Below are 16,607 nucleotides of genomic sequence, written 5' to 3' on the forward strand. Positions count from 1 at the left end.
TTTTACTTTCCAAAGCCTCCAGCTCGAAAGAGCAGAACAAAAAAAAAACTTCAGAGGTCGCGGGCGACAAAGACAAGCTGAGATGAATGTTAAGTCTGGCTTGGCATGGACAAATAGGTCTACATAAGCTATCGAGCGGTGTAGTGACAATTAGCTCGCTCATTGCATACCTCCTCCCCCACCACCTGCCATACCAACATGCAGGCTCTGATTAAAAATGCATGGATCTCATTGAAACCTTTTAGGTAATTAGGGAGGCTTTTCTGCAGTGCTACTAGTTAGTTCAAAACAGAAAGCACAGCTGCAATTTAGTCAGCAACAGCAGGTATGACATATAACAGCTTGCACAGATATCTATGGCGTGACATTGAGGGAAATGTGCATGACTTCTTGTTAAGATACTAGGCTATATGACATTTGGTGGAAGCTTTTATCTTAAGCCTTTGACAGCACCATGAGTGCAATGATTTTTCGCTTGGGTGGCTCCAGTGGGAATCAAACTGCCAGTCCTGGCAGTGTTAGTGCCATGCTCCATGTATTTAGCTATACAGGACCAGGCCTGCTGCTGCCCAAACACGAGTAGGTTCACTATTCTCTCAGTCTTGAAGATAGCCCCCAGTCTAGGTTCCCGGACCACACAGTGTGAACTCTCAGAGCTCTTATTGTTAACAGTGTTCTCCTGGAGGGAACGACGTGTCCATGTTTCACTGGGATTCCTTTGATCTGCCAGAGAAAGTGCTTTGGAAGGTGCTTGAAGCGCACTTTGATCTCCCAACATGAAGCGCCATAGGAAGTGTTCTTCCCCTGCCTGTAGGATCGGTGCAGGAATGAAATCATCTTTTTGTTGCTGCTGAAAGGTTTTCAAGACCTAGAGATCCATTGTCTTAATAAGCTGAGACTCATATTCAGTCATCCGCAGGATCATTGTCATTGTCGTCTCTTTGTACTTTTCCTATACGCTCTCTGTCGCGGGTTGAATGGTGTTGGCTCGATCCGACCACTGTATTGATGTTAGGAGCCTTGGAGTCGTGCTTCAGACAGACACTTCGTTTCACTTCATTTTAGTGCTGTGAAAGGAGAAAGGAACTTTGCTCCTGTTGCATTTCCTCCAATTCGACAGAGAATCCTATTGTGAAAACTAAAGTGAAACTATCCTATGCTCCACACTGCTTGCATGTGTTAACTTGACACTTTAGTTGTAAGAGAGCGTAAAATTGCCCAACACTCAGATATAAGGTGAACATGAGTGTAAAGCCACTCACAGACATACATTTCCCTACTCGCCAGTTTGATTCAACCCAACAGAATTTCAACAGAATTTTCTATGATAACTGAGGTGAGATGTGGCATTTAGCGGGTGGACAGTATGGAAGCTATAGTCTATGTAAATAAATAGTGTTGATATGTTTCTATTTTCCATATCTGGATATTCAGTACTATATAGCCAGAATAGAGAATTGTACTCATTTCACAGCAGTGGCCATTTTTCAATTAAAAAAGTGGTGCACCTTAAATTTTTTGGCAGTGCTCTTACATTTTTGCTGGGGTTTTTGAGGTTTTTCCAAGTTAATTTGGAGCTCTGAAACCCACACACATACAAACACATACAGGTCAGCCTTGTTTACTTCCTTCTTATGAGAGTGACTAAGCTTAGTAGTTGTGGTCCATACCTGTTGCCTTGATAGATGGGTGCAGCTGTAATAGCTTTGGACAGGCGTTTGGCTGTGACTCAACACTGGCCCTTTGTCCGCTGGCCGCGGGGCACGGCTCTGATTAACACCGACAGCTTTTCATGCTGTAGGCCTATCCGCTCCGGCAGGGTTGATGTGCCCTTTTGCTTTGTTCACAATGGCACACACACCCGCACTTCCCTTACACCGAATGTTGCAATGCAAAATCACAAACTCTCTTTGACTCATCGGTTGTTAATGGAAGAACTGCTCTTCTTCTTCACTTAGCAACATGAGTCACTAAAAAAAATATTCAGTGTTTCAGCAGCGGTGACTAACTTGACTGCAGAATTTTACGCATTGCACAAAGACTAACAAAGTTCATATTAGATTATTGTTATCTTATTCTGCCCTCAGGCTATTGAATGAGGTTCACTTAATAAGTTGTGACAGTCGTTTCAGTGTTGTTTGCTATCTCAGTGAAATCAACACATGAATATGCTACTTCTGATTCTATCAAGCCCTTGAAATCATTGGCATTCATTTTTCTATACATTTCATTTCATCCACCATGCTTTTCTCCACAATTGATGCATTCAAACCAATTTCATCATGAGGGACAATTTAAACCACTTACCTCATACATCCAGACACTCATTGAAGCTATTTATGGTGTTGGACTTCCAGCCAGCCCAATGCTCTATTCTGTGCTTTTTGGGTTAGGTGTGTCACTGCTTCACGCAACTCCCTTTGTTAGGGAAGATGGAAAATAGAAAAACCTCACCTAAGCTACTTAACCACCGTGATTTCAGCTCTAACATTTGTATAATTGCTGTAATTATGGTGCAGTGTGTTAGTGCATAATGACGCACCATGACTGCCTTTGCACTGTAGGGAGGCGACTTAAGATTTCAATGAGAAAGTTAATTTGATCAGAAGAATGATTTTCTGCCCCTTGATGGTGAGTGCACATCAGAACTTATTACGATCGTCACCACTTCCTAGCAAAGTTTTCTTCTAACAGCATTTCTTCCGTCATTCCTTTCTTCTTCTTTAGTAATATTGATACTAAGGCCTCAAAACATATTTATGTTTTTTCTTTTCTGGACTTACAGTCAACCTCACCCACAGTGACCAACTTCACAGTCAGCAAACTGTTTGTTTTGCCATACTCTATTTTTCCCTATTTCTTATCAAGAAAGGACAGTTTCCTTCTCACTTACACAGTATGTTAAAAAATGCTCAAGTTCAGACGGATATGGTCAAGAAAGCCTTGAAAGTCCAGGAACTACTTTCTCTCATGGAGCTAAACGCCTTAGCCAGGGTTGCAGATGATAAAACCACTGGGAGCTGTCAATCTGTCCAGACTGTGGCACTGCTCTCTCTCTCTGTTTCTGTCTCCATCTGTCTCTCTTTCTCCAGCTGTACTTCCATAGCTGTTGAGAAGGTTATTGTTATATGATACATTACTGTCATCCTGATAATGCTGTATGCTTAATGGTGTATTGTCTGTTACTTTACCAATCAGTCAGTCAATCAGTCATTGATGATAATGGTTTGTTTGTTATGTTTCCTACTTGATGGGTGCTGCACACTTGATGCCCAAGTCTCCCTTACAAAAGCATAAAATAGAAAACTACAGGATATTCTTCTGGCATATTAAACAAGCTGAGACTTGGCCTCAAACAGGCGCAACCTGCCCGTATTGTGAATTACAGAGGTGCTTGGCACGGTGCACATGTTGAGCAACTCAGATCGTTATCCAAATTGAGTTTTGTGTATGTGTCTGTGCGCAAGCCTTGGCCAAGCTGAGCCTGCCTGCAAGACTTGGGAGACTAGCTGCCAATAGAAATTTGATGCATCCAAAATCTATTTCCCAATTCAACATGGTACATGTTTCAGGGAGCTTGCTGATTTGTTGGTTGGCTTCCAAGAGATTTGCTGATGCATTGTGAGAGTAGGACTATGTATTTACCTTCTGTTCAGCAATGCGGAGGATTGCTGATGACAGCTCTGGAAGCTTGGGATGAATTTGTGGAAGGCTTGGAAAGGGATTTGCATTTGCGCTATAATTAGCAAATAAAGCATTTTGGGCCTACTGTATAGTCAACATCTGCCCTCTATTGTTAGAGTTTTCAACGTTATCGTCTTTGAAGAGCAAGAGTGTGTGTGTGTGTGTGTGTGTGTGTGTTCTTTGAGGACCATATCTGGTTTCCTTGCAGAGAAAATGTTTTGATTTGGCTCGGGGTTTGAAAGCCCCTCAGTGATATCTGAACTCTCTATTTAGTTGGGAACCCATACAGTTGTCTTTGCCCATGTTTTTTTTGGACCGACTCATAATAGCGCTGGCTGGATATTGGAGTGATTGAAGAACACACTGCTTATTGTACTTCTGTCTGTCTCAGAAGAGGAAGAGTACAAATCAATAGGAACATCCTGTTTTCTCTCCTCTCCTTGGGCGGCCAAAATCCTGGCTTATTGAACCTCCTTCATTTACAAGAAAACGTCTATCACGAGGACCAGTCGGTACTTTGCCCCTTTTCAAACATTTCTTCTCACGAGCAACGGCCCCACTGCGGCCGCCGGGTAGCTTGAGGCCTCCGATGTCAAAGAAGAGAGCAAACAGTCTCGACTTGTCATTATTTCCCTGTAAAGTTTGCTCAGCGAGGTTCAAGCGTGGAGGTGTGTTTACATAGCCAAAATGGGGCTTTGGCCCGCTGAGACAGGGACCCAGATTGCTTGTCTTTCTGTGTAATTTCCCCCCTGCCGGACGACCAAATCTTCCGCCGCTTATCTGCCCAGACAAGAAGAATGTAAATAAAAATATCATGCGGGGAAAACATTTCATCCCACCCCCACCCCCCTCCTCCCGTAATAGCAATACCATAAGCCAAGAGGCTGGAGAGAGATTGGGAGTATTTGATTGGTGTTCCCCATCCCTGGTTATAAATTGGAATTGTACGGGTGAAGGAGGAGGGCAGGTTGCGGTGGCGAGCCGGGGCTCTCATTACCCACTTGCCTGGCAGAGCGACTGTTTGTTGACTGCTGGGCTGATAGGCCAAGGCAGGCTGGCTGCCGCTAAAGGGGGCTTGCTTTGATGGAACTTTGTACCTTACAGCAAAGAGAAGTTAATGTTTGTTTTCCAAGCTTTCCGATCACAGTAGATAATAACGGAATTAGATGATGATTAAGCTGTATGTGAGCTCAGCCTTATGTTCCCAGCTTAATGTTTGCCAAATGCACAATCATAATAATTCAGACTGAATGCGCTCACATCCCTTGCTCCACAGCAGCCATACTAATATGTTCTTGTGACACTGTGAGTCCAGCTCATTACCTTTGTCGCATTTTCAACCCCACGCTTTACTCCCCCCTTCCCTGTCACTCTCCACTCTGCTAATACTGCGGAAAGGCATTAAAAATAAACTTTGAAACTATTCTCGGAAAGAATAGCTCTTTCCATCAAGGTTATTGAATTCCAGGATGTGCAAAGTAGGCTGACACTTCCAAACACTGTCACTCAAGCCTGGACCATCTGCAAATCCCCTTGGACAGAGATCCTGCTCTTCTCAGGGAGTTTTGATGAAACTGTACTGCTACAGAAACCTAGCCTGACCTAAAAACAGCAGGAAACAGGGCGGAGGAAAGCCATTTCCCGGTAGCACACTGAGACAGTGATTTAACATTCTGACCGGCGGTTAGTAGAGCTGGAAGAGTTTCATCTCACCTGTTTCCTCACTCCAACAAAGCCTGCTGCTAATGATGATGACAATGGGAAAGTACTAAGTGGATGCTGTGTGTATGCAAGCTGTTCCACATAATTCACTGTACATGTCTTTACCTGAATACGAAGATTATGAGTAATGCAAGCTCAGTCAGGAAACTCGAAGGGGGCTGCGGCCTATTGGTCCATCCAGCAGAATATTCAATATCCGCCAATCACGCACACTCTCCACAATATGGCGGACTACTTAAACCACACTAATACTCACCCAGTTGCTCACTCTGCAATCCGCCACTTATGATCTGCTGCTGTGCGATCTACTGCTGTGTGCTGCATGTTATGAATATTTTGCTGCATTTGCTCTCCAATCTCCACCTCAGCTGCCACCTCCTGAGATCTGCTTTCCTGTAGCGGGGGGATTTATGTGCTCCCTGATGATAGCTCATGCTCAGTGCACCGAGGTAGAACAGAAAAGCACATCTATTCACCAAAACCAAAAGTTGTATTTCTATGTTATCTTATTAAAATATGTTGTTTGATACAAACATGTGAGTTGTCCTGACTGCAATGGTTTGAATAATTTGATCAACTGAGTGCAACTGTATATGGACTGGAAAGGGAATATACATTATGACAGTTCCATTTGCATTTTTATAAATTATTCAGTCAGGTCGCATAGAAAAGTATCTCTAAAATGCCAGTCACCATGCTCTGCTATTGCACAAATCCCTCACACAGTCGCCCCCTGCAACCACGTATCTAAAAACAGTAAGCTGTCAAACCATTAACATTGAAGTCTTTTTGAAATTATGCTGGCATGCAACTTTACCTTATCTCAAAGCCCGAGGTTAGAGCTTGCTGCGGTGACCTAAATTCTGCAAAAAACATTTCCACAGAGTGCCACAAGCAGCAGACTGCTAACTTTGTCTTTCCATCCCACCTCAGCACATGGAGCGCAACCCGAACGCTTCATCTTCAACGAGCTGTGCGCCATGAAGGACGATCCAGGGCACTGCAAGGCCATCAAGGACCGATTCTTCTTCGATATCGACACGGGACGCTGTGCGCAGTTTGAATATGGAGGCTGCGGGGGCAACGCAAACAATTTCGAGACCTTGGAGGACTGTGAGGAAATGTGTGTTGTGTCTGGTGAGTTTGACCTCCGGTTGATATCTTAGGCTACATTTGAAAACGTTCTTTGAGATGTTTCTGGAGTTGCACCTTGATATTTTTGTGAATAGATTTAGCAACCACATGAACACAGACACCGACATTACGTCACTGTCAGTTGATACAAAGGGGTTATATTTGCAATCACCAGCAAACAGGAGGTTGTTATATTATAGCATTGCATTGTTATGGTGTTGTTAGCAAATGGTCACTTTTATTTTCAAGGACTATTGCTCCTCATTAAGCTCCATTGCCACCTTGGGCATTTTGAAAGCAGCTTAAAATCCTATTTAGAAAACCACTTTGTTGGTGTGTGGCTGAAATGGCACATTGCCAGCACATTCATTTTGAACAGTGTTAAGACAGTTTTGCTGGAGGCATCTGGCTAACGACAAAAAAATGGCTAACCTTTTCCAAATCAGTCAGGGAGGTTACTGGTTAGAGAGCCTAAATTGATGATAAACTGATATTAATTGACAGTTATTAGAACACTGGGCTTTCACAACTTCGGGGCCAGGGAAGTGGGATCCTCTGATTGAAAATGGATCACTATGATATCATTCATCATTGACAAACTAACACCAACCACTAACCAGCTCACAACAGAAGCTGGGTGTCTGCACCCTAAGGAAAATGTTATACAGTAAACAGAAGGGTGACCTGGTGGTTAGAGAGGGGGAAAGGTCACAGGTGTGATGCCCGCCACTGCCAACGTGTATCCATCAACAGACATTTCTTGAGTATGCTTGATCAAGACACTGAACCCCTACTTACTCACTCATTGTAAGTTTATTTGTTTAAAAACATCAGCTAAATGCCTTAATGTAGGCCTACTGTAAAAAGCCCTATATTTTAAACATTGGTGTCACGTACATTTTACCACATCAACATGATCGGTCACCCGCCAGAAAAAAAGGTTGGTAATCTCTGTATTACACTGCATTATAGGCAGTATAACTTTATTATGCAATTAGATCAGATAAAGTTTATCATGAGGGGGAAATAATTGTTACAACTAAGCATATAAAAACAGCAGTAAATATCACACAGGGAGGAGGGAAGTGAAGCACACAAGTAACATGAAATACATGGCTTGCTGCCATTGCATACATGTTTTACATCTGTATTTGTGTGTGTCTCTGTGTGTGTGAGTGTGTGTGTGTGTGTGTCAGTTTGTGTCTGTGTCTTTGAGTCTGCTTGTGCAGGCTGTGGGTAATTAAGGGTGTGCATTAAAATTAGAAATAGCTAAGGATTCAGATTTTTTATTTTAGCTCAATTATAGAATGAAATGTGAAGTCTAGATAAAAATGCATTCTCCCATTGGAGTCTTGATGGGTGGGGAAAATGTTATGGCAGTGTTCCCAGCTAACCGGTGAATCCAAAATACATGGAGACAAAAACATTTCGATAGATATAATGGGAATTCAGTTTATTTTCTCTTGCATCATGTAGGTTTAGTAAACACCTATGCGGTCTGTCTTAAAGGCAAAATCCAGCTTAAAACACTTTAATACTGTTAATGTAGAGCTATTGGTGATGACCTTTGCATTTCTGGGCCCATTTTGGTATTCGGTGGTGTATTATTCTTATCCCCACAGATAAACTGGCCAAACGTAGACAATGTGACGTCAAATCGAGATATTTCCAGTGCAGCTACAATGGAGTTTGATTGCAGAAAAAAAAATTATGATCTAAAACATCTACAGTAAATATAATTTTGGTGTCATCCCTCAGAATCAAAGATCAAGGGCTTCTTTCTAGACTCAGCATTTTGCATCAACGTTCAACAATCATACAGGGAGAAATCCATTTTAGAAGAGGCAGAGAGACCAGTTTCTCCACCGACAGCAGCCTCAATAGACCAGAATGCAATGCAGCCACAAGACATTTTGCGTTATGAGTAATTGCTGCGACTCTCGCTTTTCTCGGCAGGAAAAAATCTCCATCCGCCATCGCCCTTGCTCTCTCCTCCACAACTGAATGCAACAAGTTCACGGCCCTTCTGTGGGGGTTGTTGAAAGGCATTCTGGGAAATGTAAGAAATCACTAAGTGAAGTGGAAGTAGACAAGGGAGGCTGAGGGAAAGTGGGTACACCTTAATAGTAAATTCCAACGCTTCATCACAAAATAACTCCTGGAAGGCATTGAACATCACAGATCGATGATGCAGAACAGAGTGAGAGTATCTGAAGTATCTGAATTTCCCTCTCAGAAGTGAAAGGAAGGGTTGGAGGTCATCAAACGAAAGAAAAGAAAGAAAAGTAAAGATTCACAACTCATTAAATGAACTGAGCTACAGTCTCGCCTACTTGACTGTGTAGGAATGCATTCTTTCAGTCACCACACTGCATGTAGCTTCTGCTAATTAGAATGTCAGTATTATATGATAAGACTAATGCTCTTTAAAAGCAAACAAAGCCGCATCAGATGATACCCATACAACTATGAGTCAAACTTAACCAGACTGAGACAAGCTGTTGTGCGCCGACTTGGTTTAAAAGCAATTACAGTGATTGGAGCACTGCTGAGATGGCTAATGGGAAAAACATGAGCTGGAGGAACACAGAAGGAGATTAGAGAATGGCATAAGGTAATAGTGTGAAAAGGATATAAACCTCCTTTGTGGTGGACACAACAGCTCCGTGTGTAATGCTGTCTGTCATCCAAAGCACACAAACAATACACCTGTAATATCTGCGCTCCTCTGATCGACACTGAAATATGCCCCTGCACATTCCTGAATAGAAGGCGCAGCAAGAACACATCTATCAAAGTATTTAGATGCCGTGTTTTTCCGTGGCGTGACACAGTGCTTTTTCCCGTCGGCAAAGAGTAACCTTCGCCTTCACACAGCTCATTGTGTGCCACAGGATGCATTATTCAGTCAGACAAGAGACTCATGAGTGCATTTGCATCCTGCAGGCATTGCCGTATAGATACATCCACTCTAAGCACCTCCATTATTCAACACACAAATCTACATTGCACAGAAAAAACTGGTGATCTGAGTCTGGAAATGCTAGCTTCAGCTAAGGTGACATGAAATAAAGCTGATGTCTGTTTGTGACTGAAGTGTGAAGCTGCCATGTCAACACAGTGTCAGAGTCAGATGCCAAAATGTTGCAACTACTCTCTGTCAGTGCCAAGTCTCACTTGTGAGGAAAAGACTCACCGAGGTTTTTCATCATAGAGAAAGTTACACTGCATCAAACAGTGCTCAGTGTTTTTCTGAATATATATTATTTTATTGCTTCTTGGTTGAGCTGAAAACAACTTTTGGTGGATGCTTTTATCTAAACCAACTTACAGTTGCATGAGTGTATATATTTTTAGAATGGGTGACCCCAATGGGAAGTGAACCCTAAACCTGGTTAGTGTCCTAATGTGCTATGCACTGACCTACAAATATTTAATTAGCAAATAACAGACATTAGTATAATTATGGTAAACAAATGGTTCCCAACTTCAGTCCTCGGGGCAGCAGCTTTATTTAAACCAGAGTACTGCTGGTTTTCTGTCCAACCAGGTAGTTAATTGTATTCACCTGGCGTCCCAGAGTTTAATCAGACCCTTTTTGGAAGGCTAGAATGAGAACCTGCAGCATTCTGGCTCCCGAGACTGGAGTTGGGAACCACTGCTGTAAACAAATGAGACAACTGAGAAAACTGCTGGATTGCTTTATAGCACAACACAGAAAGAGGGCGCTGTTCTTCTAGTGCAAACGGAGCTAAACTTTCAGAGTTTCTTGTATTGGTAGATGGTGGAAGGAGAGAAAGGCTGGTGGAAAAATCTCTTCCAATGAGAAGACAAACACACAATGAGTGATGTTGGGGAAGAGGGACAAGTAGCAACATCCTTGCTGCGACAGGAGGCAACAGGGTTTATGGGAAATGTGTTCTTAATTTTAGAAACACTTACACTAACAATACAACTGGCAAGACATAGAGGCTACCAGCATCACAACCATGGTCTCATTTGTTTACGGTAATTATACCAAAGAATCCCAATTCATTTGACAGTGATATATTAATGTTTTACAGAAAGACAATATAGAAACCATAGTCAAATTTCTAATCATTAAAAAGATACATTTATTCGGTATTCTGAATACGTTTTCTTCCCCATAAACAGTGATTGCCAAGATAATTTGAACCACATCAACAGGAATCCTTGCCAAGAGAAGAGAGAACAGAAAATGATCAAGAAGTATTTAATTGCTCCACATCTTACATAGCTTACATGTTACAGAACATGCCTACCTTGCACCAAGTGAAAGCCTTTTGTGTCACACCAATCCATTTTCATACATCACACTAACAAGAAGGTGAGAGTTGAATTCTCAGAGAGGGATTTTGCTTAACAGCTTCAGAGAGGCTTTTTGAAAATGTCATTGCACTTCTACCTTACAGAAAGCAGATCTCAAGGTCTAACATGCATTTATGTGCTACATGTGTCTTTCTCCTCCTGAGCAGCCGACATTTTCATTCACAGCAACACTCTTAGTTTGCACTGAGGACACATTGTATCTATTGTAGCTATCAGTCAACAATACCTTTTCATGTTTCATACACGTGATTCCAGCAAACGATGACCCCGTCACACACCTTTACAAGAATGGCCTTTAAGATGACGAACCGCTGCGAGGAACGTTCTGGCATACTGCATCGGATGCTTTATATCTCCGTAGCCTCGCAAAGGCTTTTCTCCTTTGCCCTGATGTTTTACTGAAAACCCTAATGAGTCATAGACCATTATGTGCCAAAGGGTTCCTCTGGTCTGATGTCCCTCCACAGCGCTGCTCGGAGAGGTCAGAGACATAATCACATGGAAACAGACTGTGGCGTTTCTTTTTTTTTTTTTTTTTTTTTTATCTTAGCTCCAGGCGTAAGCTCAGTCTGTGTAACTCGGATTGTTAAAAAAAAAAAAAAAAGTAAACGAAGGAAAAAAGTGAAACGAAAGCTGACAGCACAAACAATATGGAGTCTGTGGAAGTGGCAGAACTGTATATGATGAACAGACGCCGGATTGGAAGACTGTGGAGGAGTCTGCTTTGCCGAAATCACAACCGGCTAGACAATTAGAAAAATCTCAGACAGCTATTCAGCCCTGTCCATTTATTAGGCTAATCACTGTGCCAAGATATTACACTCATATTACACTCATCAGAGCTCAGCCTGCAAATTGTGAAAGACTTTTAACCTTCTGTGACATGAGTGCTTCAATCCCACAAATGGCCGACCCCTATTTGCATGTGGATGGTCACGACTCACATAGATTTGCATATCTGATGTACTAATACTAATAATAGTAAACTTTATTTGTGTAGCACTTTAAAATGTGCAGACAACAAAATGATAGCAAATAAAAAAACATTATAAGATGAACAATAAAACATGGCAAGCATATAAAACAAATATGAAAACATCTAAAAAACGGAATATAAAACCGTGTCTATAAAAATAGAAGCGATTAATTAGATGCCACTGATTTTGCCCCTCAGCCAGGGGTTTTTAAAGCCTGATGCTTCAGTGTAGGCATCCATAAATGATGTGATTAAAGAAAGAGCCAGTGTGTCGGCTGCACTAGTGAGTCAAGGCTTAAACATTATTCTGTTTCCAGTAAAACTCTTGATTGGTCTTCTTTCTGGAGCAGGGACAGTCTGTCAGTGCTGTTTAGGTCGGTGTGTTGCAGTGTGATTGGATTATGTCTGTCTCCATCCAGTGGCCAGTGGATATCTTTACGCCCGTGTCCATTTATTTGGCTGTTCATTTCTGTTATTTAGCTAGATTGATTCCAGAAGAGATCAATGATCTTTTTTACACAGGAGACCCGGCCAAGGCAGTGTCAGCACTTTAAAGTCACAGACAATAAAAACCTTTCATAATAGGTAATCTCAGAAAAGTGAAGAAAAGAAGGAGAAAGTGACTGAGAGAGACAGAGAGAGAGAGAAAAGAAACCATGGCACAGAGAGAGACAGAGAGACAGAGAGAGAGAGAGAGAGAGAGAGAGAGAGAGAGAGAGAGAGAGAGAGAAAAGAAACCATGGCACAGAGAGACAGAGAGAGAGAGAGAAAAGAAACCATGGCACAGAGAGAGAGAGAGAGAGAGAGAGAGAGAGAGAGAGAGAGAGAGAAGAAACCATGGCACAGAGAGAGACAGAGAGAGAGAGAGAAAAGAAACCATGGCTCAGTCCCAAAACAATTAACTTAATCTAAACATTGATAGTTTTCTATAGATTCATCTTACATTTCACATCTTTCTGAAGGGTATCCCTCCTCCCAGAGGGGGCAGGAATGTGAAACAAATGTGAAAAATATGTTTTTACACACACAAAAGAGACACTCTCTCTCAAAACCATGCAGGCCTGTCTTAAATCTTGAAGTCAATTTTGCTGAAATATTGAAGTCCTCTTTGGAGAGCGGCCAAACCTCTCCGGCACGGTGGGCCCTATGATTCACACCCACTGGTTATAAAAAGAGCTGACCAATAATTCTCCTGCAAAACACAAATCACCTTTTCCACCCTCACAACCTTCATAGAGAATTGTGTTTCTGAATTATTCATCTCTGCATTGCTCCATCAAGAGTGCTGGACTGCCCTTTGTCACATCTCTCTCCCCATGCTTTTAAGTCAATGTCACCTCATGAGATTTGTTTAGATGTCACAGTGACAACATTTTAATTATGATATGAAATTATGACATGAAATATAGTGGGAGTTGCTGATAAACCCAAAAGAATAGAAGGCATGATACCCTCTGGCGGCCATATTGGAGGTTCACAACTCTTTGGTAACAGTGGGTGAACAGGTGGTTGTGTTTCTAGAGGTAGCCAACATGGGCGTCTCAACAGGATTCAATAGACTTAATAAAAAACTGCTAAATTTGATTAGTGTTGTGTTCAGATAATGTCAAGCAGCTAACAAGCTAACGATCACTGTCTTGTAAACATATCTGATGTGCACACAAGCTAACGTTTAGAAGCTGGTTGGTATAGTTACAAGTTGACGTTAATATCGGGTTGCTTTGCTAAAGTAGACTGCTTTCTAGTTAGTTAAAGATAAAAAACAAGCTGTTTGTTCAGGTTAACTAAGCTGACTCTTCTCAAGCTACAGTTTGCAGTGCTTTAGACAGAGGCTACAGGGCTCAAGACAAGTTTCCTGCGTCACAATAAGCTAAATTTGGAAACAAATTATCAGACTAACTGAATAGATCTATACCCACGACACAACAAACTTTTTTCAGATACATCTTTTTCTAGCCTTGTTGCTATGTATTTCACCATTACTTGCGCACAGCCAGTTGTTGTTTTTCTTTTTACTAGGTAAGATACAGCTACAATATTTCATGCAAATATTTGTTGCGTTGTATCACAGAATTTAGCTAATATTAACTTTCAATGCCTGTCCTTGGAGCAAGGCAAGGGAAACTATTTATAGCACATTTCAGACACAAGGCAAATTCAACGTGTTTGACAACACAAAAATTACATCATTTGTCAGATAAAATTACATTATCAACTCATAAGATTACATGTTAAGAAAAAAGATAAAATAAGTAAGTAAGGATAATAATAAAACATAATAAATAAATAAAATAAATAGCCTAAATAATAAAAATAATAACACCTGTTACATCTACATACAGATGATGTAGGAAAACAGCCACAGAGAAAAGGAATGGGACAGTGGGAGCACATCTCAGGACATCTGGAAGTTTAGTAGCAGGTTGGTATGCATGCATGGTTTTCCTCAAGGACACCACTGCGATTGTGGGCACTGAGCCTAACTAATCAAGAAGAATAAGACATAAAACTGTTGACAACATACACAGGTTTGACTCTGGTGCTTCCCAGATCTAGCCACTAGATTTCAAATGCCCTCTGAGGATTGATGGGCGCTTGAGTGACATATTGTAATGAAGTGTGTCAATTCATTTGGCTATCATTGCTTGAGATGGCAGGAGATTAGGGGAATTTTTATTTCATTTTATCTGTGGGGTTCTGGCTTTATGCCAGCAGTTTAACTAGTGGGGGCGATGTCCTGCAAATGAGCTGAAAGTAAATCACTCACCCACAATATGGTGTGCCTGTCTCTATGTGTGTGTGTGTGTGTGTGTGTGTGTGTGTGTATGCGTGGCTTTGCTATAAGTATCCACATCAAAAAAAGTCAGACTCAGCTAGTGCAAACGTTGGCACCGGAGCTCATAAACATATATATGAAATATCATGAGTGAAATTTATTGATGGAGGACAGATATAAGATACGACTGTGTCTTATGAAGGACAAAAATGGAGCAGAGAACAATCTCCGCAACAGCTCACTGTTATTTATTATATCTGCTGGTAAAAATCCAAGGTTAGCAAGGGTGGGAAAGTTTCTCTCAAAATGTAATGTGATGTTACAGATAATTTAATCATAGTCTAGCTTCTTTCAGTTACTTTGCCTCCACAATCTTTAGATTAAGAGACATATCGCTAAAATCATCATCAAGCATTATTTTAAGATGTGAAATATTATGTGTATGTAATCTTAGTCTAAGTGCCTTTTTCCATTTAAACATGTTAATGAGCAATACAACAGTAATACACTTTTTTTTACAACTGTAGCATTTTTATCATCAGATTCATCAGATTACTGTAATCCTGTTAGATGTAATCTATTACCCCCAGCACTGCATCATACCCTCAACATTACAACCGTTTTCAGGATCATATCAGTATCTGGTGTTAAAGAGAAACTGAATGCAGTGTGTATGGAAGTTTGTCTGACGGTTATGACACAGAAAACTTCTGTAACCTTCAAGTTTTATTTGCTATTAAACCTCTTCAAAACCATAAAGGGGGAACTGAGAAATAAATGAGAATGGCCGACTAGGAAACCGCAGACACACAATCAGAAACAAAGGAAACAAAATTGCATGATTGGTGCTTTCAGTTCAAGATAAAAGGAAAAACATAGGAATCACACATAAAACAAGCACCCAGTAGAGCTCTAGTGCAACAGTGTACTGACAATATGACAATACTCTTTAGCTTTTAGGATGACCATGTGCAAAGGAAGTGCTAAGAAGAGAAATAGGAGGTATAAGAACTGAGGTAAGAGGTAGAAGCATTACAGGAGGAAGATACGGCAGAGGGGATGTTGGTCACTGGGGAGAAGGGAGCACGAGGTACAGGCTTGTTTTCAGTTTACAATGGAAGATACTGAGTGACTTTCTACCGTTGGGGAGACAGGGAGGGGAATAGTCGAGGCTTGTATGCCAGAGCCAAGGTTTTCAATTTGACACACGGTTGGAAGGAGTGCAGGAGGAGTCCAGGTTGACATGCATGGGAAAATGTTGGGGGGGTTGAAGACAAGTTGGGCTGCAAAGAGCAGTTGAGGAGCTGGGCAGAGTCTGATTCAGCGGACATTTATAGAGTATGACGACAACAGTCCGCTCAGCCTTATTTCTCTCTTTCGGTGTATTTATTTCTCTCTCAATGTGTTTTTCTGTTGCTTTCAAGGAAGTGTCTTTTCATTTCCAATACACTTTGGAGCACTTTCCTCTGTTAATCTCCTTCACCACACATCTGTAGTCCGTATTTGTGTCCCCACCTCCATCTTCCCATCGTGCTTTCAAGATGGTTTAGTTTGATTCAGTTCAACTCAGTGTTTTTGTTCAAATGTGCCATTCACTGCTCAAGGCCTTGTGCCATACACACAAGTAAAAAAAAAAACAATTACTCACTCTGTAACTTGATATGTCATACCTTAGAAATAAGTAATTTAGTTAAAGTGCAGTTTAAAGCAAGTGATGCTTTCATAGCAAAACTAAGACTTGAATTCAGTCGGTGAAGCATGTTATGGGTTTTTGCTTTCGCTTTCTTAAGGGAGTCTATCTGACAATAGTTTATCTTTTTCATTGGAGCTTCGTGTTCAGAACAAAATCAGCAGAGAAACTGAGAAATAACATCGATCAATACAAACAAACTGAGGGAAGATACAACATGAAACTTTGACTGAAAAAGATTTATGGGCCTGTTATTATTTCTCTGTCTGCCTCTC

The 16,607-nt window shown here is 41.3% G+C and overlaps 1 protein-coding gene across 2 annotated transcripts in view; it reads left to right on the forward strand.

Annotated features, from left to right (window-relative positions):
- Positions 1 to 16,607, forward strand: part of tfpia (tissue factor pathway inhibitor a) — a 39,425-nt gene that overhangs the window by 13,652 nt on the left and 9,166 nt on the right. For both annotated transcript variants that reach the window (XM_078285895.1, XM_071897845.2), the window contains exon 2: positions 6,340 to 6,543. In XM_078285895.1, the coding sequence (XP_078142021.1) occupies positions 6,340 to 6,543 (204 nt within the window). The remainder of the gene's footprint in view (positions 1 to 6,339; positions 6,544 to 16,607) is intronic.

This window comes from Centroberyx gerrardi, chromosome 10 (genome assembly GCF_048128805.1).
Source record: "Centroberyx gerrardi isolate f3 chromosome 10, fCenGer3.hap1.cur.20231027, whole genome shotgun sequence".
In the NCBI taxonomy this organism is placed as follows: Eukaryota; Metazoa; Chordata; class Actinopteri; order Beryciformes; family Berycidae; genus Centroberyx; species Centroberyx gerrardi.